Genomic DNA, 21,426 nt, shown 5'->3' with positions numbered 1-21,426 from the left:
CACATGATAAAAGAGAGGCAGAATCAAACCACATCTAAGAACAAACCAATTTAAAGTACTACTGAGAGTCTTACAAATCTCAGTTAGAATTTAAGCATCTGGAACTCAATTCATCCCCTGAGTGCTTCTGGACTTCACAAGGGAGAGAAAAGCCCCAAGAGTCTAAGACTAAGATGTGATCAAACTCAACATCTGCACTGCATTGTATCATGTAACCTGGACAGAGTTTATTTTTGAGGGTTGGGCTTAACAGAAGTCCCCCTCCTCATTTTTCTTCCTGGTTCTCCTCCTGTGTATAGTGAGCCTTTTGCAGCATCAGCCACATGTATTATATTGTGATAGTAGTTAAATACAAAGCTTAGCAATCCACATAAAAGGTGCTGAGAAGTTAAAGGAGTAAATGCTGCCAACTCAAGTCCCCTTCCCCCCCGCTTTTTATTCCTGCAAAGGAATAAACCCCTCAAACAAACAGAAGTCCAGCTGCTTAACAAACACTTTCTCCCTCAAAACTGTTTTGAGACAGAGAAAGGCAGTAGTGGCAGGTGCTGGCTGAAAGCAGCAACTGCCTTTTTCCTTCCAAGTGGAATTAAAGATGGGTACATCAGGTAACACAGAAATAAGCACACGTCTGCACTGACTGCCAAGATAAGAGAGCCTGTGCTGCTGTTGCACAGCTTCATTTATGCCCCTGAGTCTCGCCACATACAGGAGTTGTCACTGAGTATCACCAAACTACAGAGTAGAAACTGTGCTGAGCCCCACAGAAACCTTGTGAGTTTGGTCCACCTGCCCTGTTATTCACTGCTGCCTTAACTCTGGAAGAGAATAACCCTTGCCTTGCCTCAGGCCATCATGGCTTGACTGCCTTCTCCTGCCAGAAAACTGCTTTGTCACAGCTAACCAGAGACGTGACAGTGACGTGCCTAGACTGTTGTCACGTAGCCCTTGCTGTGCACGTAGAGGATCACAGCAGCGTGCTGGGGAGAGAAAGGTGATGTTGCTCGGCAGGAGGGCGGTGTTCACTGTGATGCAAAGCTTCTCATTTATTTGAAGAGGCGGCACAGAAGCACAGCTGGGACAGCCCGTGACAGATCACCCATAACAAATCATCTCTGAGCTGACAGGGGCTTTGGAGCCACAGCTGCTCTTGTCATCGCTGGGAGGAATAAAGCTCTACACAGTTGGCTGCAGCTGGCAGTCCTGACCCTCACAGCAGCAGCAAGAAAGACTCATCACTCTCTCCCTGTATCTTTGAAGATAAATCTTCCCTGTGTCTATCCTGCTTTGAAGAGATGCGAGGACAATAAAATAAAATAAGATTTAAAATCTCTTTTGATCAAAATTGAAGAAGAATCTCTTGTGAGGTGATTTCAAGGAAGACAAAGAGGAACGCTGATCACACCTGATTCACAGTCTGTGAGAAGAGCTGGTTTGCTCTTCTCTCGACTGTCACGTTGAGAGCAATGGGAAGATTGAAATGCCCTAATTGGGAGCATAACTAGATTGCCTGTCCTATATATAAATTAACATTTTATATGGTGTTTCACTGCGATTATTTGCTTTCAAATGTCAACTACATTTGGAATAATAATTACCAGTGGCATTTATTAACTTAAATATCCCACTGGTATTAAAAGGAATACTTCTAAGGGAAATAAAAACTCAAAAACTTGTGATATCTAGATAACAACTAGTGAAGACTTTAGACCAACTGCATATTTTTAGCTGGAGCTTTAACTTGTATTTTAGTTACCTCAGTCCACTAAATAGATCACCATCTTTCCGGTTCTCACACAGTGTATTGCTGCAAGTGTACTTCAGAGAAAAATTTAAACGCAATGTTCAAACTACACAGATATATTTTTCTAAAAAGTTTCATAATGTTTGAGAAAATACATGTAATGCCATATCCTGCCAGTTTTACTATGCCTATTTTAGGCAGAACACCTTTGTTTTGATTTTGAGATGCCTATTACTCTTCCTTTGAAATTCATGTCTCTTGTGAGATACAGTCTTATCTCTCAAGAATAATTAAGATTGACTAATAATCATGCAAATTCTATAATCTCAGACTAAAAATATGTGGTGGGCTGACCCTGGATGAGCAGTAAAACTCCCACCCAATTGCTTGCTCACTCCCACTCCCTTCCCTGAAACCAGCTAGATAAGGGAGAAAATAAAAAGGACCAGAGTAAAAAAGATCATCAGTAAGATGAAGACAGGGAGATCAATTCCCAATTACTGTTGAGGGAAAACCAGACTTTACGCAGGGAAATTAACTTAATTTATTGTCGATTGAGATAAACGTTTGGGCACTGATTTGGATAGCAACAAACAGTAAAGCTGGGGGGGAGGCCTGCCCCACAATGGAGCACCTCCTCCTCCTCCTCCAACCTTGGTGTTGCCCTGCTGTTTCTCACTCTTTTTGTCCCCTCCTCCTGCCTGTGCCCTATCTTGTTTCCACAGAGGTGCCACCAGCTGTGCTCATGCACTCAGCTGTGTCCTGTGCTGGGTCCAATTTGAAGCTGCCTGAAACCATCCTGGCCCAATGCAGGGCAGCGCCGGCCCCTTCCCACAGAAACCATCCCTGCAGCTCCCCCTGCCAGCACCTGGGTACCAGCTCCACATACAGTAGGTCGTTATTCAGATAGAAGACTACATGATACTTTTCCATTATTTATTATTCTCCCATTTCGGAACTGTTGTCTGTACATCTCAAGGGAAGCAATTAAAACTAACATGGAAATAGTGAAAAGTGAGAGATATTCTGGAAAACTTCTCTCCTTTTAGAAGCTGCTTATTGTCTACATATGCAGTCACACATTAATGAATGGTGAGACCCTCTAGGTACTGCTAGATCTAACTAGAATCATGCAGCATCTCTAGGGGAGGGCCTTGTTCTGTGCTTGGGAGTCTCCTTTCTCCAGTCAGTCATTTCTGCTCTGAACTACAAAGATGAATACCCAGTTATAAATAGCATATGAATTTTTTTTTTACAAAGTAATAGAAAAACTTGGAAATTATAGGGTTTTCAGCGTGTGTTTGCAGCCCACTGGAATGAATTAGCTGTTTGTTGTGCAAACCAACAAATGGGTCTCCCACTCAGCCATTTGAGACTACAGCTAATTTGCAGGACTTGGGCATATTTCTAAACTCCCAGGCCTGGGAACAGGTGTGGCTAAATCATGAGCCCACAAGAGACAGGGACTCCTCATCCTCAGGCCCTCACTTCTCCTCCCCTTGTAGGAAAGAAAGAAAACTGGGCACATGCAGATGGTGAAAGAGCAGGAGTGTCCTCCAGCCAGGTCATCATCTGGCTGATGGGAAAACCAAGACCTTGCCTATTCCTCTGGAGACAATTTGCCTTTGGTCATTGCATGTTTCACACATTTACCTCTGTATGAAACCAAATTCATCTAACTGAAGCAGCCTTCTTTGGAACACTTCACGGAATGGAGAATCCACGAGTTCTTTGAGCTTGTTCCAATGTTAATCATTTTCATCATTAAGTGTGTCTTGCTTCTTTTTGTACTTGGCTTCAGCCCCCAGACATTACTACTTGTTGTGCCTTTTCCTGCTAAATTAAAGTGCCTTTTGATACCGGTATTTTAATTCATTTAAGTTTTTTAAGATAGTGAGAATTACTTAATTATGCTTTTCTCTGAAATAAGATAAGCAGACAAATCTCTTGCTGTGAGGCATTTTCTTCAGTTTTTGAACTTTATAGTTTTTCAACACTCTCCCTTCTTCCAAGACAGCTTAGAAGCCTGGCCAGCAGAAGAAGACCCAATATTTTACCAGGTGAAATCAATTCCCTCCTACCACTGCCCTACTTACCAGTCTGAGGATTGTACTAGCTCTTTTTGCAGGAAGATCTCAGGATTGCTAATATCCCCTACTGAGATGCCTGCTCTAACCTGTACCTCCAAATCAGTCCTGGAGCTCTAAGAGCTGTATTACTGATTTTGAAGACATGGCCACATTCCTTGCTCCTTAAATGCATAGCTTTACATTTGCCGGCATTAAAAATGCATTTTGTCAGTAATGTTTCACTGCCTTGTCCTTTCTGGCAGCTTTATGCCATGTATAGATTTGATCAACCACAGTCCTGTATTTGCTTTTGAGCCCTCTTCACTGTCAGATCTAGTGCTTGTCTCTGCAAAATCCCACCAGAAACACTCCACTCAGTGAGGATTCGACATCGCAGGCTATTTTGGTTCATTCACAATCCATTTAAAGCCCACCTCATTCACAGGAGCTATTGCCAATTTCTTTATTGAAATCCCAGGCACTATTTCATCATATGCCCTGTGAATTAAATTTTATCTACAAATTGAGGTAATAACCTCAAACAATAGTGTCAAAGGACACAGTGGGACAAGAACTCTTTTGTTCCCTCCAGAATAACATACCACCTAAAACTACTTTCTCATGGTTTACATGCTTATGTTCCAGACTTTAACTGACTCCAATATAATCCTTTTTATTACTTTACCTGCATGGCTGGTCTACTTTCTGCTGCCTATTTTCTTTTTCCAAATATTGTTAGCTAAGCATCTTTCAGGCTCCTAGAATGTATCAGACTGTATAAAGTACATTAAAACTGCCCACCAGTTGGCTGGAATTCTCTTCAGACTGCTCTATGCCACTCTTGATGACAAACTAGTCCAGTCTCAACCCTTCGAAGAAAGAGTGAAACAGGATGAACTGACCTAGATCAGTTCTGGTTACTACTGCAAGTCATTAACTATACTGAGGAATAGTGTGGCAGGACACTTAATTTTGTGCTTGATTCACCCATGTATTTGAGCAGAAGAGGAAGGAAGGTGTTAACTGTGCTCAAGTCTAGCAATATGTTCTCCCACAGTAAGTAGTATGTGATACCATCTTGCATCACTCAGGGTGATAAAGTATAGCTGGTAGACTCCCACATTTTTTCTTAAAGTTAGCTCATGTACTTTGTACCTCCTGTACTTTGGAGAGAGATGTTTTTCTTTAGAGCTAAAACTGCAGAATTGGCTCCAGAACTTTGAATCTCTTGACACCCTGCCTAATGCCTCAGTGTACTTTTTGCCAAGACACCTTCTTATGTGAGAAAGGAATTTCTTTAGATGCATTTAATTTGGGGGCTGTGCAGTATGTTTCAAGCTATAGTAGGATTCCATCCAGTCACTGCTGTCCACAAGAGAGAGCTGAGAATTATTGAAATTACAGTTCTTTGGATCCCAGTTTATACCAAATCCATGTCCTGGGTACTCCTTGTTGCATCTGTACCACGAGCAATCCGACACAACACAGTTTACTTTCTCACATCTCAGCACTGCACTCAAGACTCAGAATTCTTTGATCCAAGCTGTCTTTCCTGGCTGCCTGTGGGTGTACTGTCTGGTCCCTCAGGGAATTACAATGAGTATTCCTCCTGTTAGTTTGCTGAAACCCACTGCTATGCAGTCCCATGTGACTTCTGTTGCAGCAAGGATCTGCGTCACTTTATTTTTGTGACATACTATAAGACACTGCTGCAGCCTGCAGCTCTCTGATCTCTGGCTTTCCAAAGATTGTATTCAATCTCTACTGCTTCAGTCTGTATCTCTTTCCATCACCTGCTCCACAGGAGAGTCCCCCTCTCAGTGAATTCATGGAGGCCCAGTGAATTAGGGTGAACTGTCCTGCCTTCCTATTCCTACCACAGGTGCCCCTCAGGTACTGGTGTTTGCTTTGGGGATGTTTCCCGTTCATTCTTGATGTGGTGTCCTGAAAAGCCCCTGCCCACCCTCACCACCCCCTCCACACTTACCATCACCAATAGATCAAATTCCTTTGAGGCTGTCTGGTATGCTCTGTGTAACATAGCTGGAAAGCTGAAGTGTTGTGTTGAAGTTGGTTTTATTTTGATTTCTTTTTTCTTTTTAATTGGCTCGATGAATACATCAAGGGAAATAAAGAACAAGGCAATAAAAGGGAAGCTATTAGAATGCAACACTGTGGAGCTGAAAAGCTGGCTTATTCAGTCACTCTGAGTCAAGCATAGATAACTGTAGTTATAGGGCTTCTCTGTGTCACTGCATTAGAAAAGTCATTGTGAGGGAGCACCTGGGGGAAATATCCAGCTAACTTCGTGAGCTTGCTGCGTGTAAAGCTCCTGGGACTGCCATTCAGCTCACAGAGTCAATGAACCAAGGTCAGAAAATTCAAATGCTGGTGTCATTTGAAGAAGCTAACTTTAATAATACTTCTGAAGACATCTGTGTTGCCAGATTTTTTTTTTTTTCAGATCCTACAGCCTTTGGTAGCTTCAAAGTAACAATTAAGCTTTAAAAAATGGTGTTCTGTCTGTTAGCAACATATTTTTTGCACTCTAACATTTAAGCTTTACATATTTTTCGGTAAAAAATTGGTAATTTCTATAATAAGAATTATATACATTTACTGCTTAAAAGCATCCTAAATAGACAATACAGTATTTTACCTTAACATATTTACAAACTATAAAGCACTTGTAAGATTCTATTTCAAATATAATTCACCTGTATTGTTTACAAATCCCAATGAAATGATGTTATTCAATATTTCTTTTAGTCTTCTGTTAGGCCAAGAGTTGCAGCTTGCACCTGCAGAGGGCTGCAGTTTACACCTCTTTGTTCAAGGAGTGGCACTGCCGATTTGGACATGTACAGTGACTACAGACAACACACTTGACAATAAATGCGACGGGCAGCCATGGTGGGGAGGATCCAAACATCCACTCCCTATCCACATTCTTCTGGGCGCCAGTTGCTTGGCCACGCCTTACAGGATCGAGCGAGAGGTTTGCCCTGCGGGAACTGCCTCCAAATCCCAGTGTAACTGGACACAGCGCATGCCCACAGACAGCCGGGACCTACTCCACCCATTTTGGAAGAACGGCTAGTACAAGAAACCAAGTGACACCAAGTATTGCCCATCATTGGATTTTACCTCACGTATGTTTCAAAGACATCTGATGAACTCACCAGTTCTTGGTGCTACACCTGCATGAGTTTTCTGCCTCCCAATTTTCCCTCACTCCCAGCAAGACATGTAGGCTTGTTTCAGATCCACAAAAATCAGCCTCAGGGGAGCATTTGACTTCATGGATGCCTGTGAATCTTGTCCAGGCTTGTGCTTCAATCATCAGATGTTCTGGCTTAGATATAAAATTGCTGCATCCCAGGCTAAGCTCAAGCACAAAAATGTCCTCAGTGGTAACTGTGGCCGTTTTGTACCCATTACTTGAAGCACAGGCTGCATGAAAAGAAGTCCACCAGATTTTCAGAAGAGAATTTAGGAAGTCTGAGGTTTTTCAAATTACTGATTACTGATCACAACATGGGAAATTTATCACACAAATTTAGTCTCTTCTGACACAAATTTGATGAGGATTGGGATGCTGATGGGATTAAAAACCTTTTTCTATTGCTGCACTGTTCTGTTCTTGAAATGAACAAATTCTTTGCACCCTCTGTTGCATCAATCTGAACCTTTCTCTTTTTTCTGCCATCTTTTGGAAATATCAAACATCCCATGAATTTTGCAGCTTCATTTGTTTAGTGCTAATGGCCTGATGATGACAACACTCAGTTATCACTTAGCTCTTCCTTCTTTGGATTAAATTGATTCTGTAGTTACAGAGACAATGATATCAGCAGGAATCACACTTGTAACAATCCAATGTTGCCAGTGCCTAGGGAATACACACGGAATCCTTAATCTCTCTGTGTTGTACAACAATTTGTATTTTTCCTAGGAAACTCCTCTGATGTCCTTTCCCAAGCACTTTCCAACTCCATTCTTTCTGTTGGTCCTTGAAAACATCTTATATTTCTACTTGGATGTCTAGCTATAATGTTTCTATGCAGCTGAATCATGTCTAAGACAATTCCTCCTGGTATCATTATGTTCTTCTTCCCTAACTTTACAGACTTTAATATTTTATCAACAACATCAGAGAGGAAATTGGTCAAGCAGTAAATGGATTAACAGCATCTGCCTCATTCGCACCACTGTGCCCTCCAACTTTTCTAGCAAAGTTTTAACACTTACCTGATATTTTGAAGTCCTATTTACTAACTCCTAATGAGTGATCTTAATCAGTTAAATCATGGCTGTCAGTTGCATTGTATGATACTATCATATAGCATTCATATAATTATTGCCTAACTTAAAAATCTTGAGAACAAATTTCATTGTACATCTTGTTCTTTGAATTTCTTCACCTGATTACTTCTCAGTTGCATGCCACTCTAAGATTCTTCCAAAAGAATCCAATTTAAAGACACTTGACATCATCAATTGTCAAAATAATTTTAATCATCTGTTCTTTTGATGAAATCGTTTTGAACTTTGTGCATTGCACTCAGGAGTCTCCACATAGTAGATTAATGCAACAGCTTTTGGCACATGATAAATATTGATTTATCTTCATGAATTCCATGTTTTAATCTTTCAGAACTATCCAGATGCACATATAGGATCTTTTCTTCATTGGCTTGCTTATAACTTCAGCGATGCCAGCAATCTTTCTATGAGATTGTTAATTTGTATTACCTTTGAATAAATAAAATTGCTCTTAGTATGCAACATTTTCTATTTCAGAATATTTAGATTTTAGGCCATCATTCTCACCATCTAACACTGTATTTTGATTATTTTCACATTTAATATTCACACAGTAAAAAAGCTTCCACGGCCACTGTCTTTCTAGTGATGATGTCATGGATGACCATCATTGCGGATTTTGCATTGATATACCTGAATACTAGTGATTTATGCTTGTGCATCCACTCATGAAGTTGTTTTGTCCTTACCTGACATTCTGACTCATATGCTACTGGTCTCCTATCCCATGACATCTTCCCTGATTTCCCAGAAACTTCTTTCTCAGTTCTACTGCCTTGCTTTTTGGAGAACTTCTTTGTCATGCACAAACTGCAGTACTTCTGATGATACTCAGTCTGTGACATTTTACTCTTGCTTGAGTTTTCCATAATCTCCAAAGTGGAATCTAATTGTGGATTCTGGCAGTTCTCCAGATGATGCTCTCTCAGTTTATGGCCTGAGGGACACTATCAGCATTGGGAACTTCTGAAGTTCATAGCAGAACTTCCAGTGTGAATTATGTATCTGCGATGGGTTTTAGAAAGATGTCTTCTCTCTTTTTACACTTGTGTTCTGTTGACACGAATCTACTAAAACCTGTATATTGTTTAAACTTCAGGTAAAATTATTAGTATCATAGAAATAGCAATACTAGCAGTGGATTTATGAATAAAACTGGAATCTTGGTTTCAGAAACTCTCTAAGCCAAACAAATAAACCCTGTTAGAACGATGCAACAAGCTTGAAGTTTATTTACAAACTACAAATGACAACGTGTTGTTTGCCACCTCAGATGACACTACCTGTCACATCAGCTCAGGGACAAAAATCCTAAGGTATGTTCATAGATCTGATGAAAATAAGGATGCTTCCCTCATTAGAAAAACCATAAATGAGACAGAGAAGTCACTTAAAAGTCAAATCACAGCTACATGACTTCTACAGATGAGACTCTGCATTTGGCTGCCTCTGCATGAAGCAATTAGAAAACTCTGTGATGTTTAAATAATTTTTAGCATCTTCCTTTGGCTATAACTGCCTTATACAGACTCTTCACTAAAATAAACATTCTTTCAGATTACAAAAAGAGTAAAAAATAGCTAAATGGCTTTGGAAGAAAAAGGAAGAAATTAATCTCACAAAAACTGTGCAACAAAGGGGACGACTAAGCTCTTTTTTTAAGAGAGAGGACTATCACCACAGAGAGCAATGAGAAAGAAGGAGAACAAAGGAATGTTACTTCCTGGAGTTCAAATCTAACTTTCCTCCTCTAGCCATGGGGAAGTGATAAATGGAAGAAAATGTGGAACGGCTGGAAAGGATAGAAGTATCAGGAGATCCAACAAAGCAAAACACTCCCCAAGATGAATAGATTTCCCTTTGATCTAACAAAGATTTGAAATCTGACAGTTTTAAACAGAACAGAAAACCAGGATATGCAACAGACATCCATAATGGATAGGAGCAAGATGAAAGGTCTGAGATGAATTGTGATTGGTATGAAGTGCTCCAGGTTTTTTTTTTCTGATCTTGTACAACTCTCTCACAATTAAGTAATTACTTACCTTCCTATCCCATTAAAATTGCATAATGAAAGCTGAGCTGCTTTTGAAAAAATTAGCAGTAAGTAAAGATTGCTATTTTATTATTGATAGTTATTTTGGTATGAATGCCAATATAAAGTGGAATATGTCGCTGCTGAGAGAACATCAACAGCAATAACTTGTCTTAGTGAAAAAGTTCATGGTCTAACCAGTAGTTAATAAATTGTATATACAAACTTAACTATATGTATAGTTGCTGTATTACCAGCTTGTCTTTTAAAAGCCCCTGATTAAATATTGTTCCCTTGGTGTCTGTACATCCTGACCTCTACAACAGGCAGCAATGGGCACAAATCACCCTTGTGTTCATTCAAGTAACAAAAACAAGATTGTACTATTATCAACAACAACCACAATCATATATAAAAAAGAATAACTAAAAGCTGTTAGTCCCTCTACAAGGCAAGAAAACAATCATAGGACCCTTCCTAGGGTATTTTCCTAAAGGTCTACATTTTAATTTGTCTACTGCAGCCCCTGTTAATCGATAAATTTTGCATTTGCATCACCTGCTATTTCCAGGCAAGCATGTCTCAGCAGTCACCTCCCTGCAACAAACTGCCTCCCCAGACCTGGTTGCTTCCTTTCATGCCTCCTCTATCTCCAGAGCCATTGACAGCTCCAGTGTTCTTTTACTCACATTTCTGTTCCCACACGTGGAGAAGGTGATGCAACAAGCTTGACGTTTATTTACAAACTGCAAGTGACAATATGTGTTAATTTAGCTGGTTGCACCCAGCAGAAAGGGGCCTTCCAAAACCAACCTTCTGGAATAACAAACCAAACTGCACCTGCTCGGTTCCCTGGAGCAAAGCAGATACAGATTGTTACTGTGACTGAAGCAATTACCAGTGCTATAGCTGGCAGAACACCCCCAAATTGCCATGAAAAGGGCAGGGAAGCAAAAGTTGACTGTATTTTAAGTCAATTATCCTTCACAAAGAAGAAAAAACCTGAAAACTTCTGGAACCTTGATATAAAAGAAAACTGTGATAATCAGCACAGTTCACCTGGCCTGTTACTAGTTCAAGTGAACACTGACACTATAAACAAAGCAAAAAAGCAAAAGGCCAAAGCAGAGTGCCATGACCAGAAGCTATATTGCTGTTCCATTTCTCCATTTCCAAACTTAACAACTAATTTCATAATTTCTGCATTTTAGTAGAAGCTCAATTTTATCTGAAAACTCATCAGATAACCCCCCCTTAGAGCTAAGGGGGATTTAATGAACACTGGCAGAGCCCCAGCATTCCTTCCCCGAGCTAGAAGAGAACTTTTCACAGCTGCAATGTAAAGCATTCAGACACAAGGCTGGGAGTCTTCCCCTTCTCCTCTTCCCAGAGCCTGACACTCCAGGTTTAAGCTTGACTTAGAAATGCTGATGTACAATGACAGTCGTTCACAGTGAAATTCCAGTAAAGCCCAGTGTTTTGTCTCCTACAATTGCCATTTGCAGATTCCTTGGAAAGACTGAGAGCAGAGCAAATTCATATGGTATTTCCCCTAATACTCTCCCAGACATCTGACTATTTTCAGCTCAGGGAACTTTCAGCTCCTGTGGTAGTTTGCTTCGTGTCCCAGTGGATCTTTCATTCATATACTTTCCCAGTCTTTGAATTCTTGTGAACTCCTTGTATCACAGCATCCTTTGGCAAAGTGGCTTTGGCTAGTCACCTCCCTGAAGAACCTCCTTCTTTTGTTTGATTTCCTGCCCCTCTAGTATTTCACTTTATTTTCATTTTACAGTTCCTAGTTTTTCTGTAGGAAGAGAAGACAGGTAATCCCTTTCCACGTTTCAACACTACTGTTCTGGTGGCTCTCTAGCAATTCCTTTAAGCTATTTCTTTTCTAGGGTGAAGGGTTCTAGACTTCACACTAATTCCTTACATAGATGTTGGTTTGTGTCTTCTTCTGCACTTCTATGAACCTTCTCTAGATCTCTCCCTTTTCTGGGACAAGGGGACCAGCACTGCACAGTACAAGAAGTGCAGTGAACTGCAATTTTATACGGTGATCCTGTTATCTTTTACTTTGCTGTCAGTTCTTTTCCTAATCATTACCAATATTTTATTTTCCTCTTTTAACTGCTGCTGAGCACCAACTCGATGTTTTCAGAGCACTATCTATCCATCTGTCAAAAGGTCTTCCCCAAGTAGCAGAGATCACTGCAGAGACCATTATTGCAAATGTGAAATTAGGAGTGGTTTTTTTTGTCCCATGTATCACTTCACATTTACCTACACTGAGTTTCACCTGCCATTTCATTGTCAAGTTTCATAAAGACTTTCTGAGATTCTTGACAATTGGCCATTGCCTTTAGTATTTTGAATAACTTCACATCATCAATAAACTTTGTAGCTCAATGTTCAAGCTTTTTTTAAGGGCATCCATGAACATGGTGAAAAAGTGAGGATCCAGCACAGACCCCTGCAAAACTCCAATGGTAACCTGGGTCCATTATGAGGATCCATGCCAGGATTTTCTCATTTGTGCCACAGCTGGGATGTTCACCAAGCAAGAGAAGCTACTTTACCACCTTTTTTTTTATTTGTTCCCAGAATGCTTTTTTTAAAAAAAACAGAGAATAAACACTGGCCATCATAGCATTTTATTCTGTTGTTAAAGGTGACAGGACAGAGGAAATCCCTTGTGGTGATGTTAAGGTTTCCAGTTTATCAATGACAAAATGAGAAATACCACAAACCCCAAAAGCAATTTCCTTAAAAAGGAAAGCAAACAGGGTAGATATATCACAAGAATCAGCTGATATCCAGGCAGATGGGAACATCACCACCACAAAACCTTTGCCATCCATCCTCCCATGTGAATTACACAAGGTATGATGGGGCTCATGCATCAGGTTCAGTGGAACTTGTGGGTACAGTTACTGAAAAGAGAAAGCGTAATGGCATCTGGCTGGTTATTATTCAGGTTGTTCCAGCACAGATTTGTCATCTGCTTTAAAAGTACTTAATGTGTGCTTGACAAGATGCAGAATGCAACAGAAACAAATCAGCAACTTTCTAGTCTGCAAAATTTTATTAAGCAACAGCTGGACAACTCTTACAACTCCAAGTCATCAAGGAAAAATAGGGCAATCAGTCCATCTCTCAATCATGTAGACAGTAAAGAATCTGGACAAACCACATTTTTATAGGGAAACCAACAATACTTTCTAGGCACCTCCTGCAAAATCTATTACACAAGATACATAAAAGGAGAGGCAGATCAGGGTAGTTTTTAGGTACAATGGAAACAAAGTATACCATGGTAAATTCGGGAGAAAAAAAAAAAGGAGATTCAAAAAAATAGAATTAAAAATCAGTTTAGGTAAGTGAAGTTCACACATGGTGTACCAAATTTTCCAAAGCCTTAAGAAAAACATGCTGGGCTTGCTCACTTAAGAATGCATGCACCTGCATGACTCTATGCTCATTAAATTTAAAAAAAAGAAAAAAAAAGAAAAAAGGGAAAAAAAAGAAAAAAAATCCCAAATTACTTTCAAATTTATAGTACCAAAATAATGCATTTATAAACAAATGCAACTCCCCTTCTTTTTCAGGAAACACTACAGTGCCTTTTCAACCCAATGCATCCCCATGCTATTCCACAACACCATATATTTTATCTACAATAAACAACGAGATCTTGAACAGACATACCCTTCCCCAAACACACAACACACAAACAGAAAAAGAAGCAGTGAATGCAGAAATAGTGAAATGGAAGTGAAAAGCAACCAAAGGCAAAACAAGTATCAAACAAACTAGAAACAAAGGGAAAGTTAGAAAAGTTCTGAACAAATAGCTTCAAACAACATAGGTAGGAATTACTGGCTGAGCATTATTCCTGTGAAATACTTGCAACTCAGGTGTGTACACTGTTCCAAAATGTTTCTCTTTTATTATTACTTTAATCTTTATCTGTATCTTAAGCCATCTACTTGGCCAGTCAGATAAAATTTCAAAAATAGACAACTTTTGTCAAGATTTAGAATTGCTGAATCAGACCATATTTTAAAATTGTAAACCAGAGGGCAAGGATTAAGAAGAGACAGGCAGGCTTTGACATCACACCATCTAACTTTTTCATTGAACACTCTGGATAGGTAAGTGTTTGGTGTTTTCATTTATTTAATTTCGTCTCACAAAATCATGTTGTGATCCTGCAGTCAGCTCTGTGTCAGCAAACCAGTGCACTTGCATGGTGCTCCCAATCAATCAATTTGCCTTAAAAGACAAATTTCTCTTACAGATTCATTTGCAAAATCAAAAGTTGAAGGGTAAAGCTTTTTGTTTTCTTAGCAAGAACTGCTTCACTGAATCACATTTCATTCTTTTGTTTCATTAATTGCTTTTGCCTTAAAAATTTTCAAGATGCAGCAACAATCAAACCGCCCAAAGAAACTCCTGATACATCTTCGGCGACATCAGGCAAGAGGGAAAGCAGTCTTTTCATCTTAAAACATCTCTGTGGGACTTTTTAAGAAGAAAATGAAATAAATACAAAGACAAAATGAATCGCATAGACCATTGTTCACAAGTCGTAATTAATTTTATTCCTTTGAGAATGGTGCATGTAAATTCCAATCCTGTAAAGAGGACCTGTGGTATCTCTCTGCAGACTACTCCTGAGGGCAGCAGAACTCTAAGTTGGTATTTGCTAATGAAGGTTTGTGCCTTGAAGGAGAAGGGACATGAATACAAACAAAATTTGTCTACTAGGATTTTCCCATTTTTGTAAGCAGTATAGCTGACTTGCTCTCTTACACTGGGAAAACCATTATGCCAATCCCTAAATAACATAAACAGCTTGCCCTCCTGTCCTGTGATGAAATCCTAGGAAGGGGAATAACCAAGTCAAAAATCTGAATGACTACTCTGTGGCCAGGATTTTACTTCTAGCATTCTTCAAGGGGGGTTATATGGAGCTGTCAACATGTCTGTTGTCTAATGCTCTATAATTTCCTTGAGTGGATGTACGGGTCATACAAGTCATCTTTACCTTATAATCACACAGTAATGGGGAAGTACATTTTGGGTTGGATTCTGCTCTCTTGGTGTAACCATGTAGTGAGGCTGGAAGTTGGCCCTCTGTCAGCATGCCACACAAGGGTCTCATCTCTTACCAGTCTCTGATTTACTGGTCTGGAGTAATTTGGGCCCTGCAGACATGTGCAATTTCCAAACTGTTGCTCTGGGAAACACATTCTTAAAAGTTAACAAAAATTTACTGTGTCTTCTCTTCCCTTTCACTTCATCAAATCAGTTTTTGCACTTGCTGCTCTTTTTATATGAGGATGTAAAATGTTTCTGAGAGGTAAGAGGGCACCAAGGTAACACAGGATCACACACATCAGGCTGCAAAAAGCAAATGCACAGAAATTGTCTGAGGCAACAATCAGGCAAGCTCCAAAATCTGTTTGTAATTTCTGAGAGGACACTAAAAAGACACATCAAGGAAAGGCTGGACCTATGAAAAGTTTAGGCTGAAGGCTTCAGCAAAGTTAGATATCCTTGCCTGACACCTGTAGACCTTCACGCATCTTCATAAAAACACTGTTTTACTTGTGGCTGCATCACAGAAAACTTCTGTCACTGAAATGAACCTGTGTGCAGATTTACTGATATTCAGGGAGCCCATGGCACACGTTACTGCGATCTCTGGAACTGAGTGCAAAATTGCTAATGTGATAATTCCTTTTTTCTTCCTCTGTCACCCCCCACCTTTTCATAGTTTCTCAGGATGTTGCAGAAACATGTATTCTTACTGATATATACTTAGCTTGTTTCAAGCTAAAATTTGCCACTCTTTATATGCCAGACTTTGAGTATCAATTTTTAGACTCTGTTAGGAGATCTATTTCGAGGATATCACCATTATTTTTTCAAAAGAATCAGGTTTTTGGTTTCATCCCTTTGCAACACCAGCAGAGCAGATTCTCACTTCAGATGGACACCATGGCTGCTGGCTGGCATCAGGGCTTTCTCTGCCCAATGCTGTTGCAGCCAAACTGCATGGCAACCTCACACTGCTCTTGGAGTAGACCTAGAAGGATGAGCGGAGGAACACCTGCTCCAACAGGTCTCCTATGGAGCGTCTTGAAGAGGCAAAGCTGCTGCAGGCAACGTCAGGGCACAGGTCCATCAGCTCTGTGCAGCACCTGCCAGAAGCATTGTGGCTGTGCTGGAGCCAGCTGAACCCAGCTGAAGAAGGAGCATTGTAAGGCTGAGCAGAGGAAAATGCTTCTACTGCTACACTATTCCTTGTGCCTTAGCTTATTCCAAGCTAGTTTGCCTGTATCTCCACCTGGCACTGAACTATGCCACCGCCAAACCCTACTAACTACACAATGATCTCCTTACAAATAGCCCATGGTGTTACACCCTCTCTTATCACATAACCCACCTTATCTTGTACCTCAAGAAAAAGCAAACCATGCCTTGTATTTTTAAGCCACTCCCAACCAAAGTATAGTTACAAAGAAAGGAGGAAAACAGAGGACAGATTTCTGCAGGTCCCAAAGATTAGTCACCTAGACTCTTTGTAGTCTGCACAGTTCTCCATAGCAAACTCATTGCATTTAGCTGCCAAAAAATATTTTTGCCTGCATTATGAATTTTTTGCATATTGTCCAGCAAAACCAGGTCTTCCTAGAAACATTTTTAATTTCTTGCTGCAAAATATACCTGCTAGCAAACAATTGCTTACAAAGATGCTCTTTAAATATAAATAAGTGTGTATAACTCACTGATACATAGTAATAAAATAATCCCTAAATCACTCATTACATTACACAAGAAAAATAATTTGTCTTTTGGACATTAACAGGAAATCTGCATTAAATTGTCTTTAAAAAACCACTCAAAACTCCCTAAAGAAAAATCAAACCCAAACTAAAACAAAACAAAAAACCAACCCAAGAGAAACAAACAAACTCCCTAGACTGTTAAAATTATTGCACAACTGAAAAAAAAGCTTTGGAAAAAACATCCTTTACTAGTGGAAATTACTGCATTTATAACAGAACTAGGTATTTCTGAACACTTTGCTACATTCTTCCTAGAAGAACTCAAGTTATCTACAGAAAAACTGAGTTCCACTAATGAAATAGAAAATGTAACACCTATCTTTTGGCTGAATGCAATAGCAATCTTCAGGATTTAAGTGATTAATTGGAGGCGTTCTTAAATTTGTTTCCTATATTGTATCTCAATGGAAAATAAACCAACTTTCACTTGTTCTTTGTATAATTTAGGATCCAGTTGTACACTCAGACTTTTACATATTTCCCACTCCTTTCATTAAAATTCTATATATTTGAGAGCATTTTCTCTCTCTAATACAGGGTATTCTCTACACATTAAAATCAGTTAAAGAGACTTGGCTAAGTTATTTTCAAAAAGATAAAAGATTATCTTATCTTATAGAATTTTCTGACAAGTAAACAGAAAGGATGTTGGAAATAGCATTTATTTTCCCAAATTTTTATAATTATTCCTTGTTCTTTGCTGGGGCAGAAACCAGAGCTCTTTCTATGCCAAGGCTCTTTGTGAGTGCCATCAGAAGGATGCAATCATGACCTGGACCAATGAAACCAAATTACTAACTCTGCTACTTGTTTTTATCAGGTTTCAGATCTTGGTTCTCCATTAGAATAAAACTGCTAATAACTGGAAAATTTTGGCAATGAACGAAGTGAAGAGGAATAAAGTTCTCTGGAAGGTTAAAGAAACTGTATGCTGTAGTTCTTCTACTTAATGAGATTTTCTTCAGAAAAGAATATTCGCTTTGTTTCCATGTAATAAGAATTTTGGCTAATGATGTTCTTCCAGCTGAGTATTTCTGACACATAACTAAGTGGCCCTTCCCTCAGCAAGCAAACAAGCCAGCCCTGGTATGTTTCTTGTCTTAGAGTGTTCAGTGTGCGCCTGTGAAACACTAATTAGGGTACAGCTGGCTAGCACAGACCTTAGGGCAGGTGAGGATTCTCATCAGCCAACTTCCCTCTTTGTGTACTGGGATCAATGGACTAAGAATTCAACCTACTGTTTTTACAGTATATAACTCAATATAGACAAAGGGCTTAATAGTGTTTCCTCAATAAAAAACAAGTTAAACATTTCCATTGATTTTCGAGGGACCAGAACCAAATCTATTTCGGTTCCTTTGTTCCATACACGTTATACATACAGGCACTCAAACTGCTGAATAAATCATGCACGTGAAAAAGAACACAAATGGGCCCAGACAATTAATGGAAACAAAACTAATTAATTAAAGAAAACAACAATCTGATAGATGCCAAGGGTCATGTTGAGCCTGACCAATCTCACACAAAAGCAGAAGCTGCTAAGCTTTGGGATAATACAGGCATGGTACCATCTACTGCCCTGCTCCTTCCTTCCTACTTCTCCTTCCTCTCTCCAATGAAACCATCTTACAGGTGGTTTTTCCCGGACCTACCCTGTGGGGCATTACCCAATCTAACTCATCCCCTCCCTTGGCAACTCTCTGAAACTCCTCTGACTGGCATTGCTCCTCTGTGTTGTACAGCTCTGGAAGCCTCAGCAGAGCAGAATTTAGAAGCTCACTGTGTATTGGTAATTTCTACTACAGCAGGGTCTTATGTGAAATGTTCCTCTAGAATAAATCAAATGCAACACACATCTGCCCTACTACTAGGACTCAAGAAAAAGAGAAAATCACACATATTCATCTTAAATTATACCAGGTTTTTCAAGTAAAGGAGTTAAAATGTGGACGAAAGACAAAGCAGCCACCGACATCTCAACCAGCAAATCTTTCCCAGTGGGCCTTGAAAAAAATCTGCTGTGATGTTTTGTAATCTAATGTCCAAATAATTATATGAATACTTTGGGAGTTTGTGTAACACTGGTCAAACTACTTCCATATCAAAACATATTCTGTAGCAAAATGCTGACCAGGAGGAAAGAGAAAAAGCAAATAAACATGTGCACAACACGTGGACAAAAAAGAAACTCTTCTGTGCAAGCAACCTTCTGAAATGCTCAACAGGTCTGCATGTGCACCAGAGAGATCTGCACAGTCATACTGCTGTTATTAAGCTTTCCTCTGTAACACTCCATGTAGACATTGGCTTCCTGCTCTTAGCTGGACCAAGTAGCAAGGTGACAAAAGACGATTCTGTCCAGTTTTTCCTTTCTTTTTCAACTCATTTGTTCTCCAGCCAGCCATGATGTTGTTTTCTGTAATGAATTTCCTTCCCTGATGAAATTTCTTCTTGTAATGACCTGCTACACTTCTGTCTCCTTCCTAACTCAAGCACTGTTGTAGCATTTGATTGATACTGATTGCTAAGAGGACTGAATACACTGGATCTTCTCATTTGCTGGAAAGACTGTTTACACAGTGTAAACACACTGAAACGAGGAACAAGCACAGGCACAGCCTCAGAGATACATCTGATCACAGTGTACCTCTCCCAGCTACAGGCCAAATCAGAGAATACTGCTGACCAATGTGAAGAAAAAAGCAATGCTCATGATTATTTCCTCTCCAGTTTTCTCTCACCTACCGAAAGATGTTTATGCCAGTAACAAAAGAAGCAATGCTTGTAACTATTTGCTCCTCTGTCTTCTGTCACCTACTGAAAGATGTTTATCCTCAATAACAGCACACAAAACAAGCAGACATCAACTTCTTCGATACAGTGGGTTTTTAAACTCTGGTTCTAGCCAGGACAGAGTTAATTTTTGCAGTAGCCAGGAGAGGACATGGCTAGAACTCAGAGGTTATTCTATACCACCTCCCATCATGTTCTGGGGCCGTGGGAAGGGGTCCCATCTGGCTGGCATAGTGTGGCAGCACAGTCAGGTATTGGCAGAGCTTTCCCCGTGGTGGGCACTCACGTGTGAATCCTTCGCCTCTCTGCACTCTGTTATTAACACTGCTGCTGTTACTGTTTGTTTTCTTATTTCTTATTTACTGCTGTTTGCAGTAAATCATTCTTATCTCTACCTGTGATCTTTACCTTTTGTGCCTCCAATTCTCCTCTTCATCCCACCACAGGGAAGGGAAAAGGGGACAGGGGAGTGAGCGAGTGGTGCATGGTTTGGAGTGTTTTTGTGGAAACACTAAGTTGGGGAATACCATTCGTAAACCATGACAACCCATCAGCAACAATTTTTTCTCTTCTCTTTCTCATCACTGTTTGTAAATTAAATGTTTACCTATATAAGCCTCCCTGGAACCTGTGGTGCTCATTTATTAGCAGATATCAGAGAAGAAACATATCTTCAAGTATTACAGCTTCTTTTTTTTTTCTACTTTTTTGTTGCTATCACTGATGTTTTAGTAATAGAGTAGTAGTAGTAGTAGTACAAACTGGACCAGAAAAAAGTCATGTTCCCTGTTTTAAAAAGAAGAGCATGAGATAAGGCAGTCTATCAAAAAGAGCAGTCTGTTTTAATCCCCCCATGAGCTTACACCAGCTACTGTAGCACACACAGCAGAACCACCACAACAAGCCAAAAGCCACACTTCTCCACGTAACACTGAATGGTTCTCAACCCTTCGCTCTTTCTGAGACCCAGCACAACGCTTGAAAAGAAAAAGAAACCGGAAAACAAACAAGCTAACAAACAAACAAACAAACAGAAAACAGCCCCCCACCCTCCACCCCGAGACTGATTAGAGTTAATGCCCTTCTGGTGGGCACCAAGAGACTTTTCCAGTTTTACTGCCTTCTTAACTCCCAGGCATCTCTGCACACCTAAAGCAGGCTGCCCTGACATTTTCCGGTTTGGACTTTATGAGAAGGTTATTATTTTCCTCTCTCCAGTCTCTGCTTGTTCATTTGAGGCGTTGAGTCACATTAGCCAGAGCAACAGCAAAGGCTTGCACTGCAGAAAATGGATACTGAAAGTCCAAAATGTAAGCATTGCCATCAATTCTTCCAAACTGCATCACCTAGGAAGCAGGGGAAGAGAAAAAGGAAGGAAAAAAGAGAACAAGGTCAAAAAAAAAATGAACCACAGAAAAGGAAACAGAGAAGAGGAAAATTTTTTGGTCCTTTGTATGAACACCTTGCCTTCTCAGTTAATATGATTTGAGCTATCATACGATGCCAAAGAACAGTGAGAGCACTCTACTTTCAGTCTGTATTGAGTGTTTGACTGCAATACTTGACTCCACAGAGTAAACTGATAAAACATGCTGCGTT

The 21,426-nt window shown here is 39.9% G+C and overlaps 1 protein-coding gene across 2 annotated transcripts in view; it reads right to left on the bottom strand.

Moving 5' to 3' along the window:
• Positions 1 to 12,810: 12,810 nt before the first annotated feature.
• TULP4 (TUB like protein 4) overlaps positions 12,811 to 21,426 on the bottom strand; it is a 156,859-nt gene continuing 148,243 nt past the window's right edge. For both annotated transcript variants that reach the window (XM_032101950.1, XM_032101952.1), the window contains exon 15: positions 12,811 to 21,173. In XM_032101950.1, coding sequence (XP_031957841.1) covers positions 21,057 to 21,173 — 117 coding nt within the window. In that variant the 3' untranslated portion in view covers positions 12,811 to 21,056. The remainder of the gene's footprint in view (positions 21,174 to 21,426) is intronic.

This window comes from Corvus moneduloides, chromosome 3, assembly GCF_009650955.1.
Source record: "Corvus moneduloides isolate bCorMon1 chromosome 3, bCorMon1.pri, whole genome shotgun sequence".
NCBI classification, from domain to species: Eukaryota; Metazoa; Chordata; class Aves; order Passeriformes; family Corvidae; genus Corvus; species Corvus moneduloides.
Note: the sequence above shows the minus strand (reverse complement) of the source record. Positions and strands in the feature narration are given on the sequence as shown.